The following is a 26625-nucleotide window of genomic DNA, read 5'->3' on the forward strand; positions in this document are numbered from 1 at the left end:
AAGACTTGATCTCTTCCACCTTTAAATCCCCATCCTCCCAGGATTTGGTATGTATCATGGCACTCACTATTCCCTAGAAAATAATTGTCATACGCCGTCTGATTCCTTCTTATACACAATTTCCCTTTCTGAGGCCAATCTAAAGCCATAGTTGGACTTGTTTCCCCTCTTAAGTGTTTCTCTGTTTCTACATCCCAAACTGTTTTCTCCACTTTCCCTTCTGAAGCCTTTCTTTGCATTTTCAATCTCCTTTCTTCAACCATATCCAAAAATGTCTTCTCTTCTTTCTTTAAACTGCAAGTCAAATTATTTCTAAATATATATTCTAAGGTTAGTTCTTTAGTCTCTAAGAAAAATTCACCTAATACCTTTGCAGGTTTTACCTTGTTTAGTTTGTTAATTGCTGGTACTTGTGAAAATATAGTATCTACATCTGAAAAATAATACTCTAATTTACCAGTTTGATAAAATAAACTAGCTATTACACTACATGTTATTCCATATGTTACAGGAAGGTGATGATAAGTCACTCCTTCAGATACAGATGCAGGTAATTGCATACATACGTAGCAATCCCTTACGTCCATTGTTTTTACATATTCATACAACAACTTTGAAAACACATTGTTAGAGAAATCTGTTATTGACCTGTCTTCATGTAAATAGTTTTTATCTATTCTAGTTGGAACTACCTTTTGAACTTTCTCTATATTAGTTATGTTATCACTATGTCCTTCTAATGTATCAACAGTAACTTTAAATGAAAGTAGCAGAGCAAGAGTACTCCAAAGAAGCATTAATAATCCTGTACAACAACAACACATTTTGCACCCTCTTCTAAGGAAGGTACATCTACTTTTGCTACTTTCTATGTTTGCCATCTTTTCTAAATGAGCCGTGTCTTTTGACTAAGCCTCTTCTACTTCACAACTAGTTTCTAACCCAAGGCTTGTAAGCACCTACATAGTTCTACCAGTTTTTGTATTTTTCAGTATTTTATTTGTTTTTCCATCAGTAACTTCCTTGTCTCATTCAGTTTGGCATCTCATCATCTTTCACTTTCCTTTCATTTTCAGCATAGAGGTTGTCCTGAACATCCGCATCTTCTCCAATATCGGACAAGATAACTCTCAGGATTTCCGATTTTTCGTCTTTCTCAACCACTTCCGGTACAACCACCTCTGGATTTCCTTGGCTAGCCGCCTCTTCACTTAAGGCAGGGCCACATATGTCCATTCCGGTGATTTATACTTCTGGTTAGGTTTTCTTGTTCGTTTGTTTTCTTTGACTACTGTCTGTTCTTCTTCTTTCGATTTTTCCTGACTCGTTACTTCATTCACCTGTTCAGCTCTTGGCGAATTTACACGTGTTAGTCGATATCTCAGTCTCTTTATTTTGTTTGGCCACACCTCGTCTTTTGCCGCTCTTTTCAATTTACTCCCTTTATCATTCTTTTCAGTTCTCCAAGCTCTCTTTCTTAGAACTCGGCCTTCTGGTATTTCATCTTCGCTTTCCTCAGACTCTGTTTCAACTTGCTTTTTACCTTCAACAAGTTCTTTTTCCACCACTTCTTTTGTTTTCCCTACTTCTGTCCCTCCTCGAATCTCCGTCATGCAATCTTCCTGCTGACTACTTGTCCCTGGTTCTAACTGGATGTTGGAGTTCCCTACACCTCCTCGGGGGTCTTCCGCAATAATCTTTCCCTCTCTCTTTGTATCTGGCACCTGTCCATCTAAAGGTGTATTTTCGGGTGGAATTTCTCTCAATCTTTCATCTGGCACCTCCTTCTCATGGATTTCTTTTATAGTCTCTCCACTGTCCTTTTCTTTGTTCTTTCTTTGTTTTTTCTTGGACGAATGTGCTCTTTGTTCTGTCTCTGAGTCTGAACTGGTATCAGAAATTTGTAACCTTCTCCTCAGGGAATTACTTTTGGGGACCAAAGTTAACCTTGGCTCTGTCTCCCCCCTTTCAGGGTTTTCTCTTTCTTTGTCTTTTGGCTCTCCGTCATCTGACTCAGTACTGGATTCTGACTCATCAAAATACTCATTTTCTTTACAATCAACTGGATTTGGAATTCTCAAAGTATGACTTGCATGGATCCAGTTCTTCTAACCAGCACACTTCACAGCTGTTGTTGTAGTCAAGATGACTTGCCTTGGTTTTCCCCACCTGGGAACCAAACAGTTTCTTCTTCTGTGTACTTTTATCCTTTCCCAGTCCCCTGGGCTCAGATCATGAGCTGGCTTCTTTTCAAGAGTGGTGGCATCCGCTCCAACCTGATGAAACACAGAATGAACTGCGGCAGCCAGGCTTTTACAGTATTCCAATACCATGTCATCAGTTATTGTCATCAGCTTGTTGACTTGTATAAATACATGTCTCATTGCGCGTCCCATGAGGATCTCATGTGGACTCAAACCAGTAGTTCTGTCTGGTATTGATCTAATAGTCATGAGTACCAGAGGCAAGACATCGGGCCATTTCATACCTGTGGCTAAACACATTTTCCCTATTCTGTTTTTGATAGTACCATTCATTTGTTCTACTACACCAGAAGCCTCTGGTCGGTAGGCACAATGCAGTTTTTGTCGTACATTCAATGCTTCACAAATCAGTTTTATGATCTCATTATGAAAATGTCCTCCTCTGTCTGATTCAATTGTTACTGGGAACCCAAACCTAGGTATAAATTCCCTCAACAATAATTTTGCCACTGTCATTCCATCATTTCTTCTTGTTGGGAATGCCTCTACCCACCTAGAGAATAGGCATACCATTACCAAAACATACCTCAACCTGTTACAAGGAGGCATCTCAATGAAATCTACTTGCATTCTGGTGAAAGGTCCTCCCTCTTGACCTATTGTTCCCAGACTCACCACTGTTTTTCTTCCTGGATTGTACTGCTGACAAATTAGACATCTTTGACAAATACTTTTCGCCACAAGCCTAAACTTGGCATTATACCAAGTTTGTTTAAAAGACCTAATCATGGCGTCTCTCCCTATATGTCCCTGTCCATGATACATCCGTGCCATGGCAGACATCATGCTATCAGGCATAACTGGTCTTCCATCTCGATAGACCCACACAAGATGTTTCTCTCTTGGTGCACATCCTGCTTTTACCCACTGTTTTACTTCTTTCTCTCCTGCTTCTTCCTGCAATTGTCTTACCTCATCCCATGTTCCCACAGTGTTAGTAAACATTGGGAAACAAGAAATCATCTTCCTTTCCTTTGCCCGATTGATTGAATTCTGATTTCGTGCACAATATTGTGCCATGTCATTGGCAAATTTATTTCCAGTGGCAATGTAATCACCACTGCGACTATGAGCAGCACATTTTACCACGGCCAATTGCCTAGGCAGCTGTATTGCCTCAAGCAACTTTCCAACCACTTCAGCATTCTTAATGGGAGTTCCACTTGAGGTCAGGAAACCTCTGTGCAGCCAAATTTGGCCGAAATCATGGACCACCCCGTAGCCATACTGACTATCAGTTATCACAGTCACTCTCACACTTTTCCCAATCATACATGCTCTGGTCAAGGCAACAAGTTCAGCTACTTGGGCCGACCTTACTCCTTTCAAATAGGATGCTTCCATCACTGCTGCAACTGTACATACCACATATGCTGCACTCAGTACTCCATCATCTGTTCTTAAACAAGATCCATCAACAAACATGACATAATCACTTTCTGGTAAAGGGTCATCTTTTATGTCAGGTCTTGGTTTTGTACAAAAGTCAAGTACATCCAAACAATCATGATCTGCTTCATCTCTTACCTCCACATGCTCTACATCAGGCAATAATGTTGAAGGATTCACATTTACGCATCTCACGAGACTCACATTTGTTGCACCCAAAATGACCTTTTCATACTTAGTCAGTCAGCTGTGCGTCATATACTGAGTATGACTCCTTGTTAAAAGAATCGCCACATCATGAGGTACAAACACTTTCACAGGATATCCCATCACAATTCCTTCACTCTGTTCCAAACTTCGACATGTAGCAGCTACTGCTTTCAGACACCCAGGAACGGTTACAGCTACTGGGTCCAACATGGATGAAAAATATGCAATTGGTTTCTTCAGTTTTCCATGCTTCTGTACTAGAACAGAGAGCGCACATCCATTTCTCTCACTGCAATACAACTCGAACTCCTTATCATAGTCAGGCATACCTAATGCTGGCGCTTCACACAATCCTACTCTCAACTTCTTGAATGCTGCCAACTCCTCTTTGTTCAAATCAATTGGATCTCTCACATCACTTCTTGTCAATCGTACCAAAGGTTTTGCAATCAATGAAAAATTTCCTATCCACTGACGACAATATCCAACCATTCCCAGAAACATTCTCACTTCTCTTTGGGTCATTGGTGGACTCATTCTTTTTATGATCCTGATTCTATCTATGGTTATTTTCCTGTGTCCTTTCTCAATGCTGTGTCCCAAATATTGGACTTCTTTCTTACAGAATTGTAATTTCGATGGTGTCACTTTTAGTCCTCTATCTGCCAAATGATTGTGCAAAGCTACTGTGTCTACCTCACAAGCTTCACGAGTTTTCGATGCCACAAGTAGGTCATCGATATACTGGACTAGTACTGAATTTTCAAGAATTTCTAGACTCTCCAAAGACTTTTTCAATAGCTGCTTAAATATTGAGGGGCTTTCCGTATACCCCTGTGGAATTCACCACCACGCCAAAATACGCTCGCCGAAACGAAATGCAAAAATTTGCTGGCTGTCATGGTGTAATGGGATGGAAAAGAAAGCATGGCACAAATCAATCACTATGTACCATTCTGCATCATGAAGGATCTGATATAAAATCACAGATGGACTCGGTACAATGGGACAGCATGGTACAACAATTTTGTTTCTCTTTCTCAGATCTTGCACTATTCTGAATTTCCCACTAGGCTTTTTCAGTCCCATTATTGGTGAATTACACGGGCTACTCATTATTTCTCTTAAAATTCCTTGTTTTATCATTTTCTCAACCACAGGAGTAACTCCTTCGATTATTTCAGGGGTCAATTTATATTGTGGGACATTTGGATAACATACTCCTTCTTTTACAGTTATCTTTACTGGATCTACATTCCTCATCAATCCTACATCTTCTCCTGTGAAGTCCCAAACTTCTGCTTTTACTGATTGTTTCAATTCTTTTGGTAGTTCGTCAGGGTTGAATACAGCATAGGTTCCTGTAACCTCTTTCTCTCTGTTTGCCATTGTCATTTTGTACAGCACATCATCATCTGGTGTTTCAAAGGCTATTCCATCTGGAGTACAAAATATAGTGCAATTCATCTTGCACAATAAATCTCTACCTAACAAATTCACAGGACTGGTATCGCACACTACGAATCTGTGCATTTCAGAAAATGTCCCTATACTAGCTTTCACTGGTTCTGTAAGGTAAGTTTTAATCTGTCTGTTGGAGACCCAAACTACTTGGATTGTTTCATCCAAGAGAGGAAGATTCTTGACATCGGCTGATCTAACAGTTGATCGAGTAGCTCCAGTATCAACAAGGAAAGTAATATTTTCATTATTAACTTTTCCATCTACAAATGGGCCTGTCTGGTCTACTTCTAGAGTTGCGCCAAGTACGCACTCCTCTTCCTCCCTTCGGCACTGTCAATAACCCTCTTCTGAATCGCTTTCATCACGTTGCAGCCAATACTGCGAAGCAGCGCTAGCGCGTTGCGGCTTATTTACCTGTTCTTCGTTGTAGAATCCATTTTCCTTACTATACTTCTGGCAATTTTTGTTCTGTGGAAAAGGTGGTTTTGGCACCTGATTCTGTTGTGTTACACCGTGCTGTTGTCGTTGCTGTTGACCACTCACCTCATTCTGCACCTGTGGATTCAAGGATGAATTTTCATCATTAGTACTTGGTGGATTCTTACACTCGGATTTCCAATGCCTATCGTACCGCAATTATGACACGGAAATTTCTGTTTAGCTTCCTCAATATTCCCTTTATTTTTCCCAGGATTAAATCTTTGTTTTGACCCAGCTTGTTCCACTAATTGTGCTTCCTGTCTCTCTGCTACTTTTACCTGTGCCCACATTGCCTTCTCTTTTAGTTTTCGCTGTTTTGCTTCAATTTCATCACTGAAATAGTTAGCATGTCTCAATACTTTGTCTATTTTCTTATTTTGCCAATCTACCGTATGCTGTTTTATCATTTCACTAATTTCTGGACGAAGACCATATACAAATCTGTATACGAAATGACTCAAATCCTTGTCACTCAAATTTTCATCTCCACTGAATTGTTTAAAGGCTAAAATTAACCTCTCATAATAGGCATGTACTGATTCTTTGCTTTCCTGATGTGTTCTGTCAATTTTCACCCAATCTGTCTCTTTAGGGGGTACCTTGTTCTTCAAGAATGCCATAACCTGTTCATATTTCTTCATTACCTCAGGGTCTGGAGCTCCTGTCTTAGGATCCCTTGGGTATTCCTGTGTCGGCCAATCTATTACTATTTTACATTCTGTCCATAGATCTGCTGGTACGACTATGTCAAACAAGCTATTCAAATCAATCCACAATACTTTGGATAGCTTCACAAATCTGTCCACCTGTCTATACCACTCGACGGGTTTTTCACGCAGTCGAGCGAAGTCATTCGTAAATGACAAAATATCCTCTCTAGTCCATGGGACATGCACAGTTCCTCCTCCCGGGAATCTCTCTCATAGGGTATTCTGTCACAACCTTCTCTTTTTCTCTCATAGGATAGGCTGAAAACGTTTTGTCTGAAACTTCGTCTCGCTTACGATACCATCTGCTCTTCCATTTGTCCACATCTCCCCATTTTCTTAACAAAATAATTATATCCTTAATCTGACCTATTCGTCCTGTGGTATTCATGTTTTCAATGTCTTTTTCGGTGAAATCTACTCGATAGGGTTTCTGTAAGGCTTTTACCTTTTCAATATCAATACCCATCTCATTTGCCACTTCTTCTAATCTTTCATGAAGACTTTTCGCTCTCCATGTTACGCTTTTGCACAGAAATAACAACTCCTCATCTTGGTACGTTTTTAATTTCTCTGTCGGGATAGTTCCTACTATTAATTCTTCCAGTACCATTCGTAATTTTGCCACATCTATTGACTGGGATTCCTTGTCTTTCTTTTGCAAGCTTCTCAACCATTCACTCAACTCCTCTGTACACAGTCCTACTGGCTTCTCTACATTTCCTTGTCCAAAATCTTTTTGAGTTTCTGACATTGTCTCTATCATTGTCATGCGCTTTTCTACACAGTTTTGACCTACAAAAGGGTTATTTGAAAAATGTGGTTCAATCATACTCATAGTCTGTCTCCATGGATTCTCACTCTGACTCATTCTTGGTTGTTCAACCGATTTATTACTTTTATAAGGGACTGTCAAACAATGTTCGCTGTCTTTCTGTTTGTCAAAAATAGGCATTACTGGAACTGTCGTTACTGGTACAGTTACTGCTTCTAAATTCTTAGTCAATTCTCTTATTTTTTCTGTTAATTCTAGGGTTGTTTTTGCTAATTCTGCTGAATTTTCTCCATCCAATTTTCCTCCTGACTTCCTCTCTACCTCTCTAATGGAATTGTTTCTTCCTAAATCTTGGAACTCTGGTTCCGATTTTATGATTCGTACTGTTTCTTTCATTGGGGCACTTGGAGTTAATATTTCTGGTTCTGGTCGGTATGGTGGTGGATTCTTATAGAACATATCACCAAGAATATCATTCTCTGACTCATTCACTCCATACCCTCTCGATTCCACATTATGCCTCTTTTCTACACACTTTCGTCCTTCATTCTCTCCTGCAGTTCTTACGGGAAAAAAACCCTCAGTCATACTCGCATTTCGCCACCTTCTCATTCGATCATCATGCATCTCATGTCCGTATGATCTACCAAACAGATACCTATATCCTCTACCATTTCTCTGTCTTTCTCGGTCATGCATTTCGTCTTCCAACTCCGTCAAAGCCTCAAATTGAGTCGGTCTAGGTCTCGGTTCTAAATTAATCATTTTCTCTCTCAAATTTCTCAAAACAGCCAAATTAAATGAACCATGCTCTGGAAAAGCCAATACTCCGTCCCTTTCAGTGTATTTAACCCAATTGTCTAACCAAATGCAGGTGTGATATCCATATTTCGCAACCATAAAGGATGCAGGGGTTTTCAGTGGAGGAAGTAACTGTCCTTCCCTAGTTATGATCGGTTTGGCCTTCTTAAACCACTTCTTAATTCTACCAAACCAAGACTTTTTCTCCTTTTCTGGTGGATCGTAATACATTTTCCTTTCTTTTGTGTCTTACTAGTTTCTCCTTATGACTGTACCGCTATTCTATCCAATTGCAGCGCGACTCACACTAACGCACCAATCTGGAGCGTCTACGTCACCCTGTATTTCTCCACTCCTAGCGCGGCGCACACTAGCGCACCAATCCGGAGCGTTTTACGTTTCTGACCGACTGTCCAATCCCAGCGCGGTCGTTCTGACGTCAGCAGCCGCTGCGTCAGCTCCTGCTCCTGTCTACCCCTCCTTTACAAATCTGCTCAGTAAGTTTTTGTTTCAATTTCTACAATTCTGTTAGTAACAACATAAAAACGTCTCCATTGTCCGCTTCGCTAACCAAAGAATAGCAATAGACCTTTCTCACGAGAATTCCGTCTTTCCCGAGAACAGCGCTTACCTCTGCCCTACTATGGAATCGTTACTTCCGTTGATAAAGTAGCACATCCTTCTACTTCACCCTTCTAACAAGCATTAGCTAACCGTTTCTCCAGAATTAAGACACATAGTTGGAGACCCAATGCTCCTGAGAAATAAAACCAGAATTTCACAATTAACTGGAATGCTATTTTGTTCACGCACTTTCACAGAAGAAAAATGTAGTACATTCACACAGAATCCTGTCTTTTCCCGAGAACAGCGAACAGTCTGTCCTGCTACAGAATTATGAATTACGTTAACAAAGCAGCGCTTACCTCTCCTTTGTCCTTCTAACAAGCTCAGAGAGTACCTATTACCTTTCCAGTGATAAGCGTTATCGGAATGCCAGTTGGATCCCTGGTACCTAAGACCAGAATTTCACAGGTAACCTTCACTATCATACACACTTCTTCCACACAGAAAATGTATCTAATGGCAACACACGGCGATGTCACCGAATCGAACCCAGACAATGCGTCATGCAACTTCAATCGTCACACTTTTTCTCCTGTGTACCTGATAACAACAATTCCGTCTTTCCCGAGAACAGCGCTTACCTCTGCTCTACTACGGAACCGTTACAAACTTCCGACTTCCTACATCCCAGAAGCCGTGCAAACAACATAAAACTCAACACGACTTACCATAGAGTGTTAGTACATAAACTAATATCAATAACCAATAATCAATAAGCTATTTGCAAGCAATATTCACCAAACCAAAACAATAAAAACCATCGTCTTGCTACCAGAAAACTGTTGCAGCGCAGAACGTCAAATTCCCCTTTCGGCACAGACCAACTACCTCAGCATCAAATTCACTCAAATACATTCATTGGTGGGGCCCATAACACCAATATACTTACACTCCGTTGATCTGTTCTCTGAGGGAAATACGCTTCCAAACGCTGACATGAGAGGAATACTTTTACCTTACTCTAAACAAATTGACCTCAGACCTAGGATATCCCTCTCATAAGGGGATGGATCATTTAGTTGTTTACAGGTTTAGTTTCACAGTCATTTTTCAGTCTTCAAATCCCATTAAGTCCTCTTCTTAAAATAATTGACACAACACATTTGTCAATTAATCAAATATTCTTTATCTAAAAATATTGCAAGAAACGTTAGAAATCATCATCAACATTTCAGAGCATCATATTTACCTATTCTGGCTAAAGTCGTCCTCTAAGTCAGTCAGTCAAGAACAATTTTATTCAGCAAAGTTAGGCCGCATTTCAGTCTCTCAAAGATCCAGGATAACAGCTGTCCAGCAGTGTCACCGTCCTCTACGTCAGCATAACGTCAGGAAATCGAGTTCGTCAAAGAAGAGCGTTAGCCATTTGTTCAATTCCCTACCTACTTTTATAATGAAAAGAATGCCAAAAAGTATCAAGATCGGGGTTTAGAAAGTCCTGATTGGTCCACTTGGGGTCGAGGGGTACAGTTCTCAGGGTGTTAAATGATGACGTCATCAAACTTGCTTGTTCCGGCTTTTAAATTGAGCTTTGTCTTTGGTCTTGGATAGGTTCCCGGAGCGTCCTTGAAGGGTACATGTTCTCTCGGGGTCAGGTCCAGGCCACTGCTGCTGGCGGTGACACCTGCGCACTTCACCCAGAACCTCGTGTTGTCAGGGCAGTCACGTCTAATGTCTCGTTCAGCCATCTTGTTTAGGCCGAAATGGTCAACTTAAGCAAAAGAAACACAAAAACTTAATTAAAACATAGAAATGGCTAATACAATGTTATCCCCTTGCTAATACCCATATGTGTGTGTATTTATCTAGCAGAAGCAACACTCAGAGCGGTTTATACTCATTGAATAAAGCACAAATCACAAATACATCACCAAAACGACATATAACATGCAATATTCTAGTTTTCTACTATTAATATGCTTACTCAAGTTAGTTTACAATTAATATAGCCATGCAAGGTGCAATTTCCACGTGTAATTCTTTTGTTAATATAATTGGTGAGTTATCACTTCAAACAAATTAATAATATTACAATTAATTGATTATTCGGATTAATATAAACATGCAGAATTGGGGGGTATACAAAATTTTGTACTACCCGCTCCAGCAATGTCAGCAGTAAACAGGATCGGCCTTCTGGAGTGTTCAACTTGGACGACTGCATCCGACAACTACAGTAAATGCACCAGTGGGCTCTGTAATAGTGGCCTGCTTGTTAACACCGAGCAATGAGGAGAAGGGAGATGTACAGTGAAAAGCCTCAAGATTGAGGTGCTTATAGGTTTGGATTTGAGGCCGTGAAGATTGTGTCTGTCGGAGATCTGGAGATATTTTTAAATCGAAGATTAGCATGAATAACCTTAAATTTGGAGCTCCACCATGGCTAAAATGATGAAATAATGAAAGACAGCGTGGCCTCCCTTGACCTGCACCATGGCCTACGTGTGATCCCACTGTGTGAGCCCTTTACCCGGAGGTGGGGAGGCTTTGGCGCTACATACCCTATGCTGCAAGGCTGCCCCTGAATACCCGGCTGTGCCGGCTCTGCAGTGTAAAATTGATCCTCTGTGCCTGTGGGAGCAGCGGCGACCTGCATTGGAGAGCTGTGCCTGGCCCGCCCTGTGCCACTGAGGACGGGCCTGCTAATATAGACCAGTTGGGAAACAGGGGCCTGAAGCAGAAACCTTGGTCCCAGAGGGCAACACAGCGAGACACTATACTACATGAGATGCTCTTCTCTACAGCCCGGAGCGGGTGGACTATGATTTACATAATCGACTTCATGTGAGAGCAGAGGGCAGCTGGAGGGATTGCTATTGAGTCTGCTGCTGGGGGGCTACCAGAGACACTGTTCCAGCCTCCCTCTTCATCATAGCGTAGATGATGGAAGAAGGAAGGTTGCTCTTTTTTCATTGGTTATAAACTGGTACATGATTGGTGCTGCACTAGTTTTCAGCTTTCCAGTTTTGGGACTTTTAGGGTGCCCCATTTAGTATCTGAACCTTGTACAGCAAGGCTGAAATGTGTGACGTGCATTAAACGGGGGAGCCAGGGGGCAGTCCACAAACTTCACCAACCATCATGGCAGGAGCCTCTGACGATGCTGGTTAGGGCCCGGAGGCACTAGTAATTTGGCTTGGGGTTCCCACTGCGCCTGTCTGCGTCTGAAAGAAGCTGGGCCAATACTCTTGGTTTTTGTGTGTGAAGTAGTTGAGAGCCAGCGCTGCATCGGACTACACCTAAGGGGAGATCTTTTTCTTCCTGTATCTGCGACCATGGTGAAAAAAAAGTTAATAGGGGCTGCTCTTACATGCCCCTCCAGTACTATTGACAGAATGCTGGAAAAGGCGGTGGAATCATAACAAATGAAATAGAAATAAGGAAACGCAGGTTATCCCTGCGTCTGGTATGTTAACCGCCCTACAAATCCATTGTGAGATAAGTGTTTCACAACCCTTGGATGGAAGGGTCGGCTCGCTGACTAAGGGCATTGGTGTTGGTGCCAGTGTGGTTACTCATGTGAATTCCGATGATGAAGGAACAGAGCCGCTTGACAGCTCTACTACACAGCCCACTCTAAGTTTAGCTGTGAAGCGCAAGAGACTACCTGGGAAGACAATGACTACCAAGCAGAAACAATCTTCTTCTACTCAAAATAATAAAGGCAAACTGCTTATGTGGACTCAGTCCTCATTGCAGCCGACAACCCAGTATTCTGCCAGCCAGACATGTGATGCCTTTCTACATTTATTTTCCCTCATTGGAAGCTGTATGTGACAAACTGAGTGCTCTCTTTGAGGAGAAAATTCGACCACTGACAGAATGGCTTGACCGAATTGAGGGGCTCTTGATTAATGGTCCTGACCATATAAGACCTGATCCACCTGGTAGCAGCTCATCCGGAGGTAACATACAATCTGTGAAAAATGTACAATGTATTCCCTCACTGACACAAACCCCAGGAGTACACATTTACTAACAGCAATTGATGAAATTATTTCCAAGAAGACTAGAACCCAATTAACTCCAACCCAGCTTGACCTGATATCTCCCTGCTCAATCTCTCTGGTCACTGGGAATACTGTTTCCCCACAACGTCATGACATATTGAATCTTCCGCCTGTGGCCTGCCCTTATGTCCTAATCTTGGCTGGGGTGCCACCTCTGTTGGCTAGTCAGCAAGAGTCTTGAGCACAGCTTTGAAATAAAGTGGCTCATTGGATTCATAAATGTAAACATTTTAATGCATCGGATTTTAAGAATGAGATTACAATGTTGTAGAGTGGGGTGGCTTGGTAAATCCGAAAAAAACATAGCAGGGGACTGTCTTGTTTTAAATTTTAGGTATCCTGTCTGTGGTGGAAGAATTCTAAGTGGACAAGAATATGAAAGCCTTACAGAAGATCGGATTGTTGCCCTGCTTTTAGGGTACTTTTACAAGCCTAATTTTGTAGCATCTCCATACACGAGGGGGATGTCCCCCAGGGACAGGTCAGGGATGATCCAGTCGGATTACAGCAATTACTCTGAATGTTCAAGAAAGTACAATATACGCAAAGTTGTTTTCACTGTTCAATTGTATTGTTTCTTCACAACACTATGTATTCATAATCCAACTTTTTGGACTGTATTTCCCAGAAGGCATGACTGTTGATTTGCATTTTTGGTTAATCCCAATGGATTTCGGCCAACCGGCCTTCGTCTGGGGATAATCTACGAACTTAAATTTAAGTTTATATTAGTTGATACAGAAGAAAGTCCACTGAAAAATATATAGAGTGGAGGGATAAATGGTTTAATGAAACCGTTTGTGATGCTAAGGTGCCTAAAAAGGAGTTAACCAGGTGCTGTTTAAATAAGTAAGCTGTTATTCCAAACGCCGAACGAGAGCCATTACGTCGATTTGTGACGCATGCTTGTTGTGGTTGTATGATCTTCAACAGATAAATATCTGTACCGCTATTTAAACGGTATCAAGCAGTTGTAAATGCGTGGTATATGCACCGTTCACTCGGTAGCGATGTGCAAGTGATTAATAGCCGAAATTGTTATTAGGCAAGGTTCGCCGAGGTAGCATATTAATATTATTTTGTGTGCTATATAATTCACAGTTCACTCTGTAGCGATGTGCAAATGCTTAATAGCCCAAAGTGTTATTAGAAAAGGCTAGCCGAGGTGACATGTTAAAATTATTTAGTGTGCTATAAAGAACATGTGCGTAATGTATCGCTCGCTTACCAGTAAACTTTAAGGTTAAATATTCGTGTTCGGCATTCTCCGCGTTGATGACGCTTGTGGATTACTGAGCATCAATGAGCTATGTGATTACTGGGGGTGGTAATAAACAATGGACTGCACGTACGCAGTGGCTCGTGAAAACTGAAAAAGGACCAACAGACATGATGCTAGAGTCTGTCAGGCGAAGTTGTGTTAATACAACTGTGTTAATAAAGTTGTAATATAGGTAGGTTAGTATGTAGATGTTTATAGTATTAACCAGTAAATCGTTACTGACTGGTTCATGTATCAGTAAAACCTCATGAAGTCATGAATTACATTAAGCAAAGATCTGATATAAGGTACTAACAATCAATAAAAATAATACATTTGACATAAAAGCTAACAAAAAGATAACATTGAAACTCCATCCTTTCATTCATCCCATTGGGTTTCGATGAGTTTAGGTGGCTGATCCAATAGTTCTCTCGTTACAATAAAAAGATATGGTTATCTCTTCCTTCCCGCTTTTCATTGGTTTCCAAGACACAACATTTTAATTGACTGATGTTATGTCAAGCCTCGATAAAATGGCCTGCTACAGTGGATTTCACTTGTTTAGTTCTAATGTTGCTCTTGTGCTCATTTAGTCCTGTTTTTATTTTCCTTTCTGTCTGACCAATGTAAGATTTTCCGCAGGCACAAGGGCAACATTAGAACTAAACAAGTGAAATCCACTGTAGCAAGCCATTTTATCGAGGCTGGATGTATTATTTTTGTTGATTGTTAGTACCTTCTATCAGATCTTTGCTTAATGTCATTCATGACTTCATGAGGTGTTACTGATACATGATCCGGTCCATAACGATTTACTGGTTATTATTACCTTGCATTGTGATCGTATTAAGGCCCGTCCCATTCTGCTGTGGCCTGCAATTTAGAAGAATGCTGAGGCTGGGCTAACAAAGGATATTATAATGGATTATCATTCGCTGGTAAAGGGCGGACTTATTCTGTGGTTGGCCTATGTGAACGCTGAATATTGAGAAATTTGAATGGAAACTGCTTTTACAGAACCATCATCTTGCATTGACATAGACAAAAAGATAGTAGCACATACACTTTACAACCATGATTAATCTCAGCGTTTGCGGGATCTGCTGGCAAAGTCTAAAGTGTCTGCATATATAGGTCTGTGCGAACTTGACTGTTCAACCGATTACATCTGGTATGCACAGAGTAGATGGGAACAATCTTTGTTATTCTGTTTCTGGTCAGACACAATGAAATATCTTTTGTGCTTTCCCCAGGGCTTTGCTCATAATTTAGAGGCTGTATTATGTCCCTGTGATAATGTATCTGATCAATCAAGGCTCCATTTAACTTTTTTCTGCACATTTTATGTAAAGTACATGAGGCTGTTTTTAATTCCATTCTTAAAAAAGTATTTTAGCAGTTTTTGTCAATGCAGGTCTGCTCTTAAACTTCTAAAGACCATACCCAATGCTGAAATTGCCCTGTATGTTGGTAAAAGTATTTTAACACATACTCTTATGTTTCTTACATTTTTGATATTTTTTTTCTGATGTAATATTGATGAATTATAATTGATGTAATATTGTATGTGCTTTTATGGATGTTTACATACTCCCGTATACAGTTTTATGATGATGATGCATACAGGAAAGGAATTCCCCCTCAGGACTAAAAAATGGTGGGGGGCAATTGCACCAAAATCACCATGTATGTGGCTCCCTCAGTGCGGCACTTTTCCCCTGATGTCCACGAGCAGCAATGGAAGGACTTCCTTCCTCCTCAGTGGAACGCGAATCCAACCAATCCTGGAGCTGCTCTTATGTTTTCAGCATGAGAGCGGTTCCAGGATTGGTGGAAGCAGGCTAACCCAGTTCTCATTTTGAAGCTAGGGGCCTGTTCCACCAATCCCCCGGCTGTTTCACAGCCACTGCCCTGGGATTTGCTGAGTCTACGGTGCGCATGTCAGGCTGGCCGTAGCCGTAGCAAGACAGCCAGCCAACCCGACATGCGCACTGAATGGGGCAGCAGTAATCCTGCAGTCACAGGATTCAGCCCTGCCCTCACACTTGCGCTGTACACAGTGCAAGCTGTTGGCAAAATAAAATGGCTTTATCTTGCCGCTTTTTGTGTTTGCTTGCTTCTTTTGCAGCAGGTAGGGCGATGCCCCTCTGCTTGTTAGGAGCAGCTGCCCCTGCCTCCGACTCTTTTTTTACAGAAGGTTTCTTTTGTGTATTTTAAAGCATATCGTCCTTAATGTATCAATAAAATGTAGTATAGATGTGATTCGAGAAAGTCGGATCATTTATAGTTAGAACATTTCAATTCAGAATGTCTTCTGTATGCTAACAATATTATCAGAAGACAAACACTGCCCAGGATCTTATTTTGAGGTGAGTCGGTTCTTAATTGCTTTTCATAAATTACAATTGTCTTCTTCAAAGATAGATCTGATAAGGTCCCTGTGAAGTTACCTAACATTACACAAATTCAACATTGATGAGCTATAAGAATGTGTACATTAGGTTTCAAAATATCTGTTCACCTGCTTACAATGGCCCTCTAGGAGATATTGAGGTCGAATGATACGAATGCATTACCTTACCAAAGTGGCAAATATATTTATTGACTGCTAAAGTATCCCTTTCTACTATGAGCAATTCAGTAGGCTTGGAAATGTTCAGATCTAGTTGTAATTAATCTGTTTGATGTCCCTGCAGTGTGTGTATCTTTCTCATGTGCTGAGAAAAAACAAATCTTTCAATGGGTCAAAGCAACGAAGTGCAACTCTGAAAGTTGTCATTCATGTATCATTTTAGTAGTTTAAGTAGGGAACACTGTTCTTCTTTGTAAACTGATACATTCCTGCATGTTCCTCATCCTGTTTGTGAAGAGTAATCATTAGCTATGGGCTGCCATGTTGACAGTTTTAAGTGTAAGGGTCCACTATAGATTGTCTTTGTGGTGTGCCTGCTTACTCCTAACCACCCCTGTTTGATTTTGCAGCATCACTAGCTGGAATGAGGCTGGAAGAAGGAGACATTGCAGTAAGTTCAAGTATCCTATGATATTCCCCATTTTCATCTGTCCAAATGTTGCTCCTTCCTAGCCGTGGAAAGTATTTAAGTGCCTAGTTGGTAAATACTGCTTAAGTCTGGCAGTTAGCTTTCCCTCAGGGCTCCCAATTCATGCAATCATTCTGACACTGACACTAAAGCACAGTATCCGCTGATCACCTAACACGAGTTACATGGAAAAATGCAAAAGTAGACCCACAACCATGGGGCACCCGCCGTAGGAATAATGCACAGCCTGCAGATGATAATAACATCACTTAGTTGGAAGATCACAAATCCTGATCTTCCATCCCTGAGAAGCCCATCTCTGGGGAAAACCCACCAGCTGATGATTGCAGTCAACAGAGTGAGACTCCAACAGCACCAAGAGGTCAAAGAAATTGTTAAATGCAACACTGTACAAGAAATGCATAACAACAACAAAAAACACCAAACAAAGCCTGCATGCTGACCTAGTGCAACTATTGCCTTATTCTGTATTGGGAACTGGGGAGTTTAGAGTGCTGCCTGCAGCTCATTCACAAGGGATAGATTCCTAGGATTTGAACCAGTGGCATTTGGGTGATAAAAGTAAAATTATTACAGACATTCATTCAACGAAAGCTTAAAACTACCTTACGAATTGTTCTTACAAATTTAACCAATCACTTCCTTATCTGAATATTAGTTAGCTAAACCATTCAACAGTAGTTTATCAAAACCATTGATTTTCTCACCCCTCTGTGTACCAAGAGCAGCTTAAAAGTAGTTTTTACATACTTTAACTTAAACGTTTAACTGTTACATAATTCATAAAATGTGCAACATATACTTTGAGGCGCAGTAGAAAATACTTTACGATCACCTACATCCCGCCAATCACCCCTCCACCGATGACATATATAAAGAAGGTTCACCCCAGAAATGCATCACACGCAGAAACTGTAGGATATTCCTAGGGGAAATCCACATTTAGTTTCACTAAATCCAAACAAACATTCTGAATAATGTATGGCATTGAAGACAAGACTGACATCTCTTGAGGATGTTCACCAATCACCAGCATGTTTCGTGTTGTATTGGGCTCATCTGTGTGATGAAGTGGCCTCTTCATCTTGAAGACTGCACTCAGGAGATAATGTTCTTGTCCTAGCATCTCAGTAGAAATAGGCGGTCCGACTCCCTAGTCTTACAGACCTCAGTATCAGCATCTTTATCACTTACATATTATCAGAAGTGCCTCCACTCTTTCCATGCTCAGGAGTGACCCATCACAGGTGATGTAATCAAGTAACTCACATTGTTGTGTTGAGCAAGCAGTGTTCGTCACCAATACCTCACTTCTGAGGAAAGGATAGGCAGGGTAAATAATCACACTCCTTATGAAAGAGTGATCCTCCGTGTGCCTTGTCACGTGTTGGACATATTACAGCCGTGCATATTCCTTCTGTTTGGAGTCAGTCCTCTTTTGATTTCTGTTGCTGACTACATAGACATGTTTGGATCCAATACCAAATCAGCACACATCCGATGAGCAGTTTATACTCTGAAACTGTGCACAACACATTCCTCCCACACTCCAAAGAGCATACTGTCGACGTATGCATCAATGTGATCCCTGTTAGCTTTGGAAATCATGAGGTTTCATTTTTGATTTTGTCTCAAAGTGTAGTGTTGCCATCAAGGCAAACGCAAATATCTGTGGGCCTGATTCACAGAACTAACTTATGACAAAATCCTAAACTTACTACTCATGGTATTCACAGAATGCACTTACGACTGTCCTACGTTTACGTCCGCACTCGGGCCGAAATTTCCGCACCCAGAGTGTAAGCTCCACACGCGGAGCGGAATTTCAACCATCGGCCCAGAATCTCCACTTCCAGGCCAGAATACCCACAATGCATCAGTTATAGTCAATGGTGGAAATTCCGCTCCGGGTGTGGAGCTTACACTGCGGGTGCGGAGCTTACACTCCGGGTTCGGAGCTTACACTCTGGGTGCGTAAACTTAGGACAGTCGTAAGTGCATTCTGTGAATACCATAAGTAGTAAGTTTAGGATTTTGTCGTAAGTTAGTTCTGTGAATCGGGCCCTTTGTGTTTATCCTCAAGGTGACAGAGGTTTTTTTTGTCACTTCTATTTTAGGTCGTCATTAAGAGTGCCTAAGTTTTTGAGTTCATACTACATCTTGTAAATATTGATACCACAGAGTGTGGTATTTACTTGGTGTGGAAACCTCAGAATGGGGGATAACTAATGCATGTTTTCCCGTTCTGAGACACAAAACTTGTGATGGATGTTACTGTGCAAGTAACAATTCTCAAAGGTTTTACCTGGAACAATTTATGCAAAAGCAAAGGGGGGAGCACACCGCCTGGCATACCATCACACGATTTGCCCACCTGTGAGAAGCACTGCCAGGACACCTACATTTAAAGTATTACTCTTGGTCACCAGCATGTTGTAAGGAGGGCCACAGTGTTTTGGAAAACCTATGGTGTATCTGCTCCAGAAAGTTAGATGGCAGGGCATTATTGCATCTTTCTTTTAACCAGATACCCGTCAGAGAGGGTGGTATGAGTAAGTAAGGTATGTCATTGGTTTGAGTGCCCCCCAGACATCTATTTACCATAACTGAATGTCAGCTGGGTATACCTCATCCTTTATTCTCATGATATTAATAAAATGAGTGCCATCGAGTGGAGCAGCAGTAAACAACTATTATTCAAGCACCTAGAGACATGTCAGTGTGTCTTGTGTGCTATATAAATAGTTACCAGCACATTCCCTGGAATCTTGATAGTGTGACAGCTCGTCGATGACTTGAAATGAAATTCATAACTAGCACTTGGTGGCCTGCACTGACCTGTGGTTACTTAGGATTTGTAAGCCAAATACATAAAGGGTTTTATCACTAATAACCCCTCCGAATCGGTGTATCAGATGGTTTGTGCGCTCAAAACACCTTTTTACTATCCACTAAATGCATTTAGCGATTTGAAAAGTGTTTTCAATAAATATGTTTAGAAATGACTACTGATTCGGTATTTAGAAGGGGTGTGTTGTAGGCGACCCTTTCAAATACCAAATTCGTAAGCCATGCATCAATGTTTTGTGACCGAAATCCATTCCATAAAAATGTATAGTTCACTGACACCTCACCGCAAATGGGAAGGGGGGCACTCTTTTCCTCCCTTTTGTGAGTGTAAAAAAATGTTTGGGTCCAGTGCCTCCTCCTAAACAAACAAACACAAAGTATGTTCTTTTTAACCCTTTCGATGCGCATGACGGAGCGGTTCCGTCATGCGCATCGGTCGCGCTGTGCGTATGACGGAACCGCTCCGTCACGGCCCCGCCCGCGCAACGAACCTTCAGCATGGCGCAGTAATCCGCGCCGCGCTGAAGGGGTTAAGCTCTGTCCTGTTTCCTTTAGGTCAAACAGGCTGCATTTTAAAAATTAAAACCTTTGCTTCATTAAAAGCAATCACAGACATAGTGGTCTGCTGTCCCCAGCAGACGACAATCCCTGTGATGGCAGCAAATCGTAGTGGGCTGCAATTTGTGACCTACCATATTAATATGGTAGGTCAAATTACAACCCACTACAATTTGGTATTTTGCGAACTAACCTATTGGTACTTAGGTTGGTTTGCAAATTTGCAAAATACCTCCCTGGTCGCAAAATACTGGTTGCACACTGCGACCAATGTTTAGTACCTCTGGCCATGTATTATTAGCCTGTGAGCTGCCCTTTGCTCTAAGAAGTGATTCATTTGCACACAACAAGCCTATTTTTTTCGGAGCCTGCCCTCAGCAGTGCCGAATGCCATTAATGCAGAACACCAACAATGTCAAGTCTTAATTCCACCCAATGTCTCTGTCTTCCACCACTCTACACAGGGATATAACACAGGCCCCCGCAGCCCCCCCGTGGTGCGGGGGGGGGCCCAAGCTCCAGGGGGCCCCCTCGGCACTGCACTCTGGCCAGAGAGCTCCTGATTGAGCCTGGAGGGGGCCCCTCTTCGTACCGTGCAGGGAGGCCCCTCAATTTTCGTTACGCCAGTGACTCTACACTTCCTGTCTCTTTAGGTCACTCGTGCAGGTTCTTTTTCTATCCCTGCTTTCTTTGTTGTCCCATCTTGTTCTACCTCCTTCTATCTGTTTTGCCTTTTTCTCTTCTTCTGGATCAAAGTCTGATGCTGAAAAATAAGTCTTGTATTCCAGAAACGAGAACAGGGGGCGTAGCTGTGGGGGGTGGGGGGGTCTGGGGTATTACACCCACCTTATAAATGTATTTTTTGATAAATAGTTGGTTACAGGTACTCACAGTTCAATATAGTATGTTGCCTGTCGGATTTCACCAGAAATATTTACATACACATTGACAAAAGCTCTCTAGCTCTCTCTCTGTTTTGAAAGTCCTCAAAAATGTTGGTTATTTTACAAAACATTCACCCTTATGCATCAACCCAAAATCCAGTCGGTAAAATACCGATTCGGTAATAGCTCCCGGTATTAAGGAAAAAATACCCAATCCCAATGCATCAACCCAAAAGCAGAAATCGCTATTTAAGGAATCCTTAAATAGCGATTCTTTAAATAGGGATTCCTTAAATACCGATTCCTTAAATAGCGATTGCATTTAAGGAATCCCAAAGTGAGATTCCTTAAATGCAATGCATCAAAGTTAAAAAATTAGCGATTTCGCTAATAGGGGGAGCAAATTACCATGAAGATGAACTGCATGGTAATTTGCAAAAACTTTGAAAAATGCACTTTTGTGCATTTTTCAAAGTTTCATGTTGCGCACACACATGCCCTTAGAGCATGTGTGTGTGCAACATATGTGCACATATCATTTTCAGGGGTGCAACAGGGTGTCCTTTTGACACCCTGGCACCCTTGAAAGTGCTCCCGCTATTAGCGATTCGGTAATACCGAATCGCTAATACAGACTGGCTTTACATTCATTCCTATGGGCCTCCAAGCCCATAGGAATGAATGGGTAGGTATTCCTTATTACCGATTCGGTATTACCGATTCGGTAATAAGGAATATTAAGGAATCGCTATTTGAATAGTGATTCCTACATGCATAGCCTTTTGCTATTCCTTATTAGCGATTCCTTATTTTTCGCTAATAAGGAATCGCAAATGGCATTGTTGATGCATAGGCCCCATTGTGTTTTCTTTCACTCAGTACTCCTGGCAACCCGCATCCATCTCTCTCCCACTTCCCCCAACTCCTCTCTCATGTGACATGTTTGTTGTACAATGTATTTATAACATTATACAACAGCGTCATTTTTCGAGAGCCAGAAGCTCCCTCCCCCCCTCAATTCTACTGAGCTAGCTACGCCCCTGTCTGAAACCACCAGCACAAATTAAGCATTGTTCTAATGAAAGTTGTAGTTTGTTTACTCTGCACTGTGTTCCTATGTATACGTATACTGAAGTTGCTATTGTGTGAACACATGTCCGCGCACAGACCCCCACATGCTTTGCCTATGACCCGGGCACACCTGGCACAGGGTACATGCAGAGAGAGCATAACGCATATTTCATTCTCTTGGCAGGTCAGCCTGGGCACGAGTGACACGCTATTTCTCTGGATTAACGAACCAACTCCTGCTCTAGAAGGCCAAATATTTTGCAATCCTGTGCTGTCGAAATCCTACATGGCGCTCCTCTGGTAATGTCATGAACTATGAGTAGTTAAGTGCAGGTAATTCATTCTTGGTATGTGTAAGCTGCAGTACTGTGAAGAGTCAGCACTTAGCCATACATCTTCATCTGCAAAGCCATGAGTGTAATGGACGTGGGGCGGGGGGGCTGGAGGGCGTGGTCGAACCAAGGGAGTCGCGAGGAACGTTCATTCTGCGGCGTCTGCCGCCTGCTCCAAGTCTCCGACTGCCACAGCACTTAGGGATCTCGCGCAGGAAAAGCTGACGGCAAGAGACGTAAACATTCTATAGTACTGTTATTAGAATACAGCAACGACACTGCCTTTTTGTTCATAGACTAATGGACTCACCACTGTGTATATTTAATTTATGTAAAAAATTCAATATATATATATATATTATATATATATGTGTAATTTTATTTTTTCTTGGTATTGCTATAATCTACCGACCATCATAACTCCTACTGTCAAATGATCTACCCACAATTTATGCCAATCCATATACTGCTATCTTCCGAATCAAAAATCACCTGCCCATGCCAGTAGGTAAAACAAAAAATACAAAATAGTCACACCACCCAAGGTCGTACCTAATGTAATGGTTTATTCTTGCAATATGACACTGGCCACTGTTAAAAGTGAGAAAGGGTATGTGTGGGTGTGGGGGGGGGGGCTTGTGTGTGCGTGCCTGTGTGCGTGTTTTTGATTTGTGTGTGTGTGTGTGTTGTCGCGATATTTTAATATCTCTGCCGACCATCATATCTGGTATTTTCTGTATTGTTTATACTTCCAAAGTCACACCTAGCTAGTAGCTATATATTTTTACGTTCCAGTTTCTCTTGTTGACAAGTAAATATTAACATAATACATTTGGATAAATGGAGATTTCGCCATAGAAAAATAAATCAAAAGTAAAAAAAAAGAGTTAGTCTGAGGGTTGAGCTGAGTCAGTGAGATTGGGTGGGCGTTACAAGATTTGGAGATTTCAATCAATCAATCAATCATAGGCATTTGTATAGCGCACTGCTCACCCGGAGGGTCTCAAGGCGCTGGGGGGGGAGGGAACGCTATTGCTCGAACACCCAGGTCTTGAGTTGCTTCCTGAAGGCGAGATGGTCTTGCGTTGTCCGGAGGTGGATGGGGAGGGAGTTCCATGTCTTGGCTGCCAGGTAGGAGAAGGATCTTCCTCCGACGGTGGCTCTGCGGATGCGGGGGACGGTGGCGAGAGCGAGGCTGGCGGAGCGGAGCTGGTGGGTGGGCTTGTGGAAGGTCAGGCGGCTGTTGAGGAACTTGGGGCCCAGGTCATGGAGGGCCTTGTGTGCATGGGTGAGGAGTCGGAACGTGATTCTTTTGTTGACGGGGAGCCAGTGCAGGTCCCTCAGGTGTCCGGAGATGTGGCTGTGTCGGGGGATGTCCAGGATGAGTCGTGCTGAGGCGTTCTGGATCCGTTGGAGTTTCTTCTGGAGTTTGGCGGCGGTGCCGGCGTAGAGGGCGTTCCCGTAGTCCAGCCGACTGGTGACGAGGGCCTGGGTGACCATCTTCCTGGTCTCGGTGGGGATCCACCGGAAGATCTTTCGAAGCATGCGCAGGGTGTTGAAGCATGAAGACGAGACGGCGTTGACTTGTCTGGTCATCGAGAGGGAGGAGTCCAGGATGAAGCCTAGGTTGCGTGCGTGGTCCGTTGGCTTGGGGGTGGCTCCCAGGGCGGGGGGCCACCAGGAGTCGTCCCAGGTGGAGGGTGATGATCCCAGGATGAGTACCTCCGTCTTGTCTGAGTTTAGTTTCAGGCGGCTGTTCTTCATCCATTCGGCGACGTCTTTCATCCCTTCGTGTAGGCTGGCTCTGGCGGCGTCCGGGTCGCTGGTGAGGGAGAGGATCAGCTGGGTGTCGTCGGCGTAGGTGATGATCTTGAGGTTGTGTTGACGTGCGATGGTTGCGAGGGGGCTCATGTAGACGTTGAAGAGGGTTGGGCTGAGCGATGACCCTTGTGGAACGCCGCAGATGACTTCGGTGGCCGCTGACCGGAACGGGGGGAGGCGGACTCTCTGGGTTCTTCCGGCGAGGAATGAGGTGATCCACTCCAGGGCCTTCTCCTGGATGCCGGTGTTGTTCAGGCGCTGTACCAGGGTGCGGTGGCAGACAGTGTCGAACGCTGCGGAGAGGTCCAGGAGGATGAGGGCCGCAGTTTCCCCGTTGTCCATTAGGGATCTGATGTCGTCTGTGGCTGCGATGAGGGCGGTCCCGTGCTGTGGTTGGCTCGGAAGCCGGATTGCGAGTGGTCGAGGGATCCGTTGGTCTCGAGGAAGGCAGATAGCTGTCTGTTGACAGTCTTCTCGATTACTTTGGCAGGAAACGGGAGGAGCGAGATGGGGCGGTAGTTCTTGAGGTCGGAGGGGTCTGCAGTTGGTTTCTTCAGCAGGGCACTGATCTCGGCGTGTTTCCAGCACTCCGGGAAGGTGGCGGTGTTGAAGGAGGCGTTGATGATGTCGCGGAGGTGGGGTGCGATGATGTGGTCGGCCGTGTTGAAGATGTGGTGTGGGCAGGGGTCCGTAGGGGATCCGGAGTGGATGGTGTTCATTGTGCGTGTTGTGTCTTCGGTGCTGACTGGGGTCCAGGTGCGGAGGGTGGCGGTGGGGGGCATCGGTTCGGTGGTGGGGTTCGTGGTTGGTGGGCCGAAGCTGTTGTGAATGTTGGCGATCTTGTCGTGGAAGAAGGCTGCGAGGGAGTCGCAGAGGTCTTGCGAGGGAGTGATGTCATTGTTTCCGGCGTCGGGGTTGGAGAGCTCTTTGACGATGCTGAAGAGTTCCTTGCTGTTGTGGGTGTTGTTGTCCAGTCGTTCCTTGAAGGCTGTCTTCTTTGTGGCGCGGATCAGTTGGTGGTGTTTGCGGGTGGCGTGTTTGAGGGCCGTCATGTTGTCTGTGGTCTGGTTGGTGTGCCAGGTGTTCTCCAGGGAGCGGCAGTTCTTCTTGGAGGTGATGAGCTCGTCGGTGAACCAGGAGGCTTTCTTGCTGCCGCGTCTGCTGGGGGGGTTCTTCTTTAGTGGTGCGAGGGCGTCTGCGCAGTTGGTGATCCACTGTGTGAGGTTGTTGGCGGCTTCGTTGGGGTCCGTTGAGCTGGTGGGGGGGTTCTGGCTGAGGAAGGTGGTGAGCTGGTCACCGGTGATCTTGTTCCAGCTCCTGCGGGGGGCTTGTTGAGGGTGGTGGTGGATCGTCGTTTTACTGAAGCTGAAGTGGACGCAGCTGTGGTCAGTCCACTGGAGATTGGTGGAGTGGCTGAAGGTGACGTATTTGCTGGATGAGAAGACTGGGTCAAGCGTGTGGCCGGCGTAGTAGGTGGGGGTGGTTACCAGTTGCTTGAGTCCGAGATTGGCCAGGTTGTCCAGCAAAGCAGTGGTGTTGCGGTCCTTGTTGTCCTCCAGGTGGAAGTTGAGGTCCCCCAGGAGGATGAAGTCGGTGGAATTGATGGCGTGCGGGCTGACGAAGTCTGTGATGTCTTCGCTGAACTGTGTGCGTGGTCCCGGTGGTCTGTAGACGAGGGTGCCTCTGAGCGTGGTCTTGGGGTCGGTGTGTATCTGAAAGTGGAGGTGTTCGGCGGAGGTGAAGGTGTCATCGGAGTTGGTCGTGATGCGGATGGTGTTCTTGTGGATGATGGCGATGCCTCCTCCTGTCTGGTTGACGCGGTCCTTCCTGGTGATTTTGTAGCCTTCTGGGACGGCGATGGCGACGTCGGGCGCTGAGGAGGCGTTCATCCAGGTTTCCGTCAGGAAGGCGATGTCTGGTGCTGTCGAGTCGAGGAGGTTCCAGAGTTCGACGGCATGCCTGTGAACGGAGCGGGTGTTGAGCAGGATGCACATCAGGTGTTTGTTGCTGGGGCTCGGTTTAGCAGGTGCGGTGTTGGGTCGGAGGCCGGTGAAGC

At 43.5% G+C, this 26625-nt stretch overlaps 1 protein-coding gene across 1 annotated transcript in view; it reads left to right on the forward strand.

The window, feature by feature from the left end:
- Nucleotides 1-26625, forward strand: part of XYLB (xylulokinase) — a 738622-nt gene that overhangs the window by 226161 nt on the left and 485836 nt on the right. The window contains exons 11-12 of the mRNA XM_085632025.1: nucleotides 16974-17014; nucleotides 22601-22716. Coding sequence (XP_085488151.1) covers nucleotides 16974-17014; nucleotides 22601-22716 — 157 coding nt within the window. The remainder of the gene's footprint in view (nucleotides 1-16973; nucleotides 17015-22600; nucleotides 22717-26625) is intronic.

Source organism: Triturus cristatus, chromosome 10 (assembly GCF_964204655.1).
Source record: "Triturus cristatus chromosome 10, aTriCri1.1, whole genome shotgun sequence".
In the NCBI taxonomy this organism is placed as follows: Eukaryota; Metazoa; Chordata; class Amphibia; order Caudata; family Salamandridae; genus Triturus; species Triturus cristatus.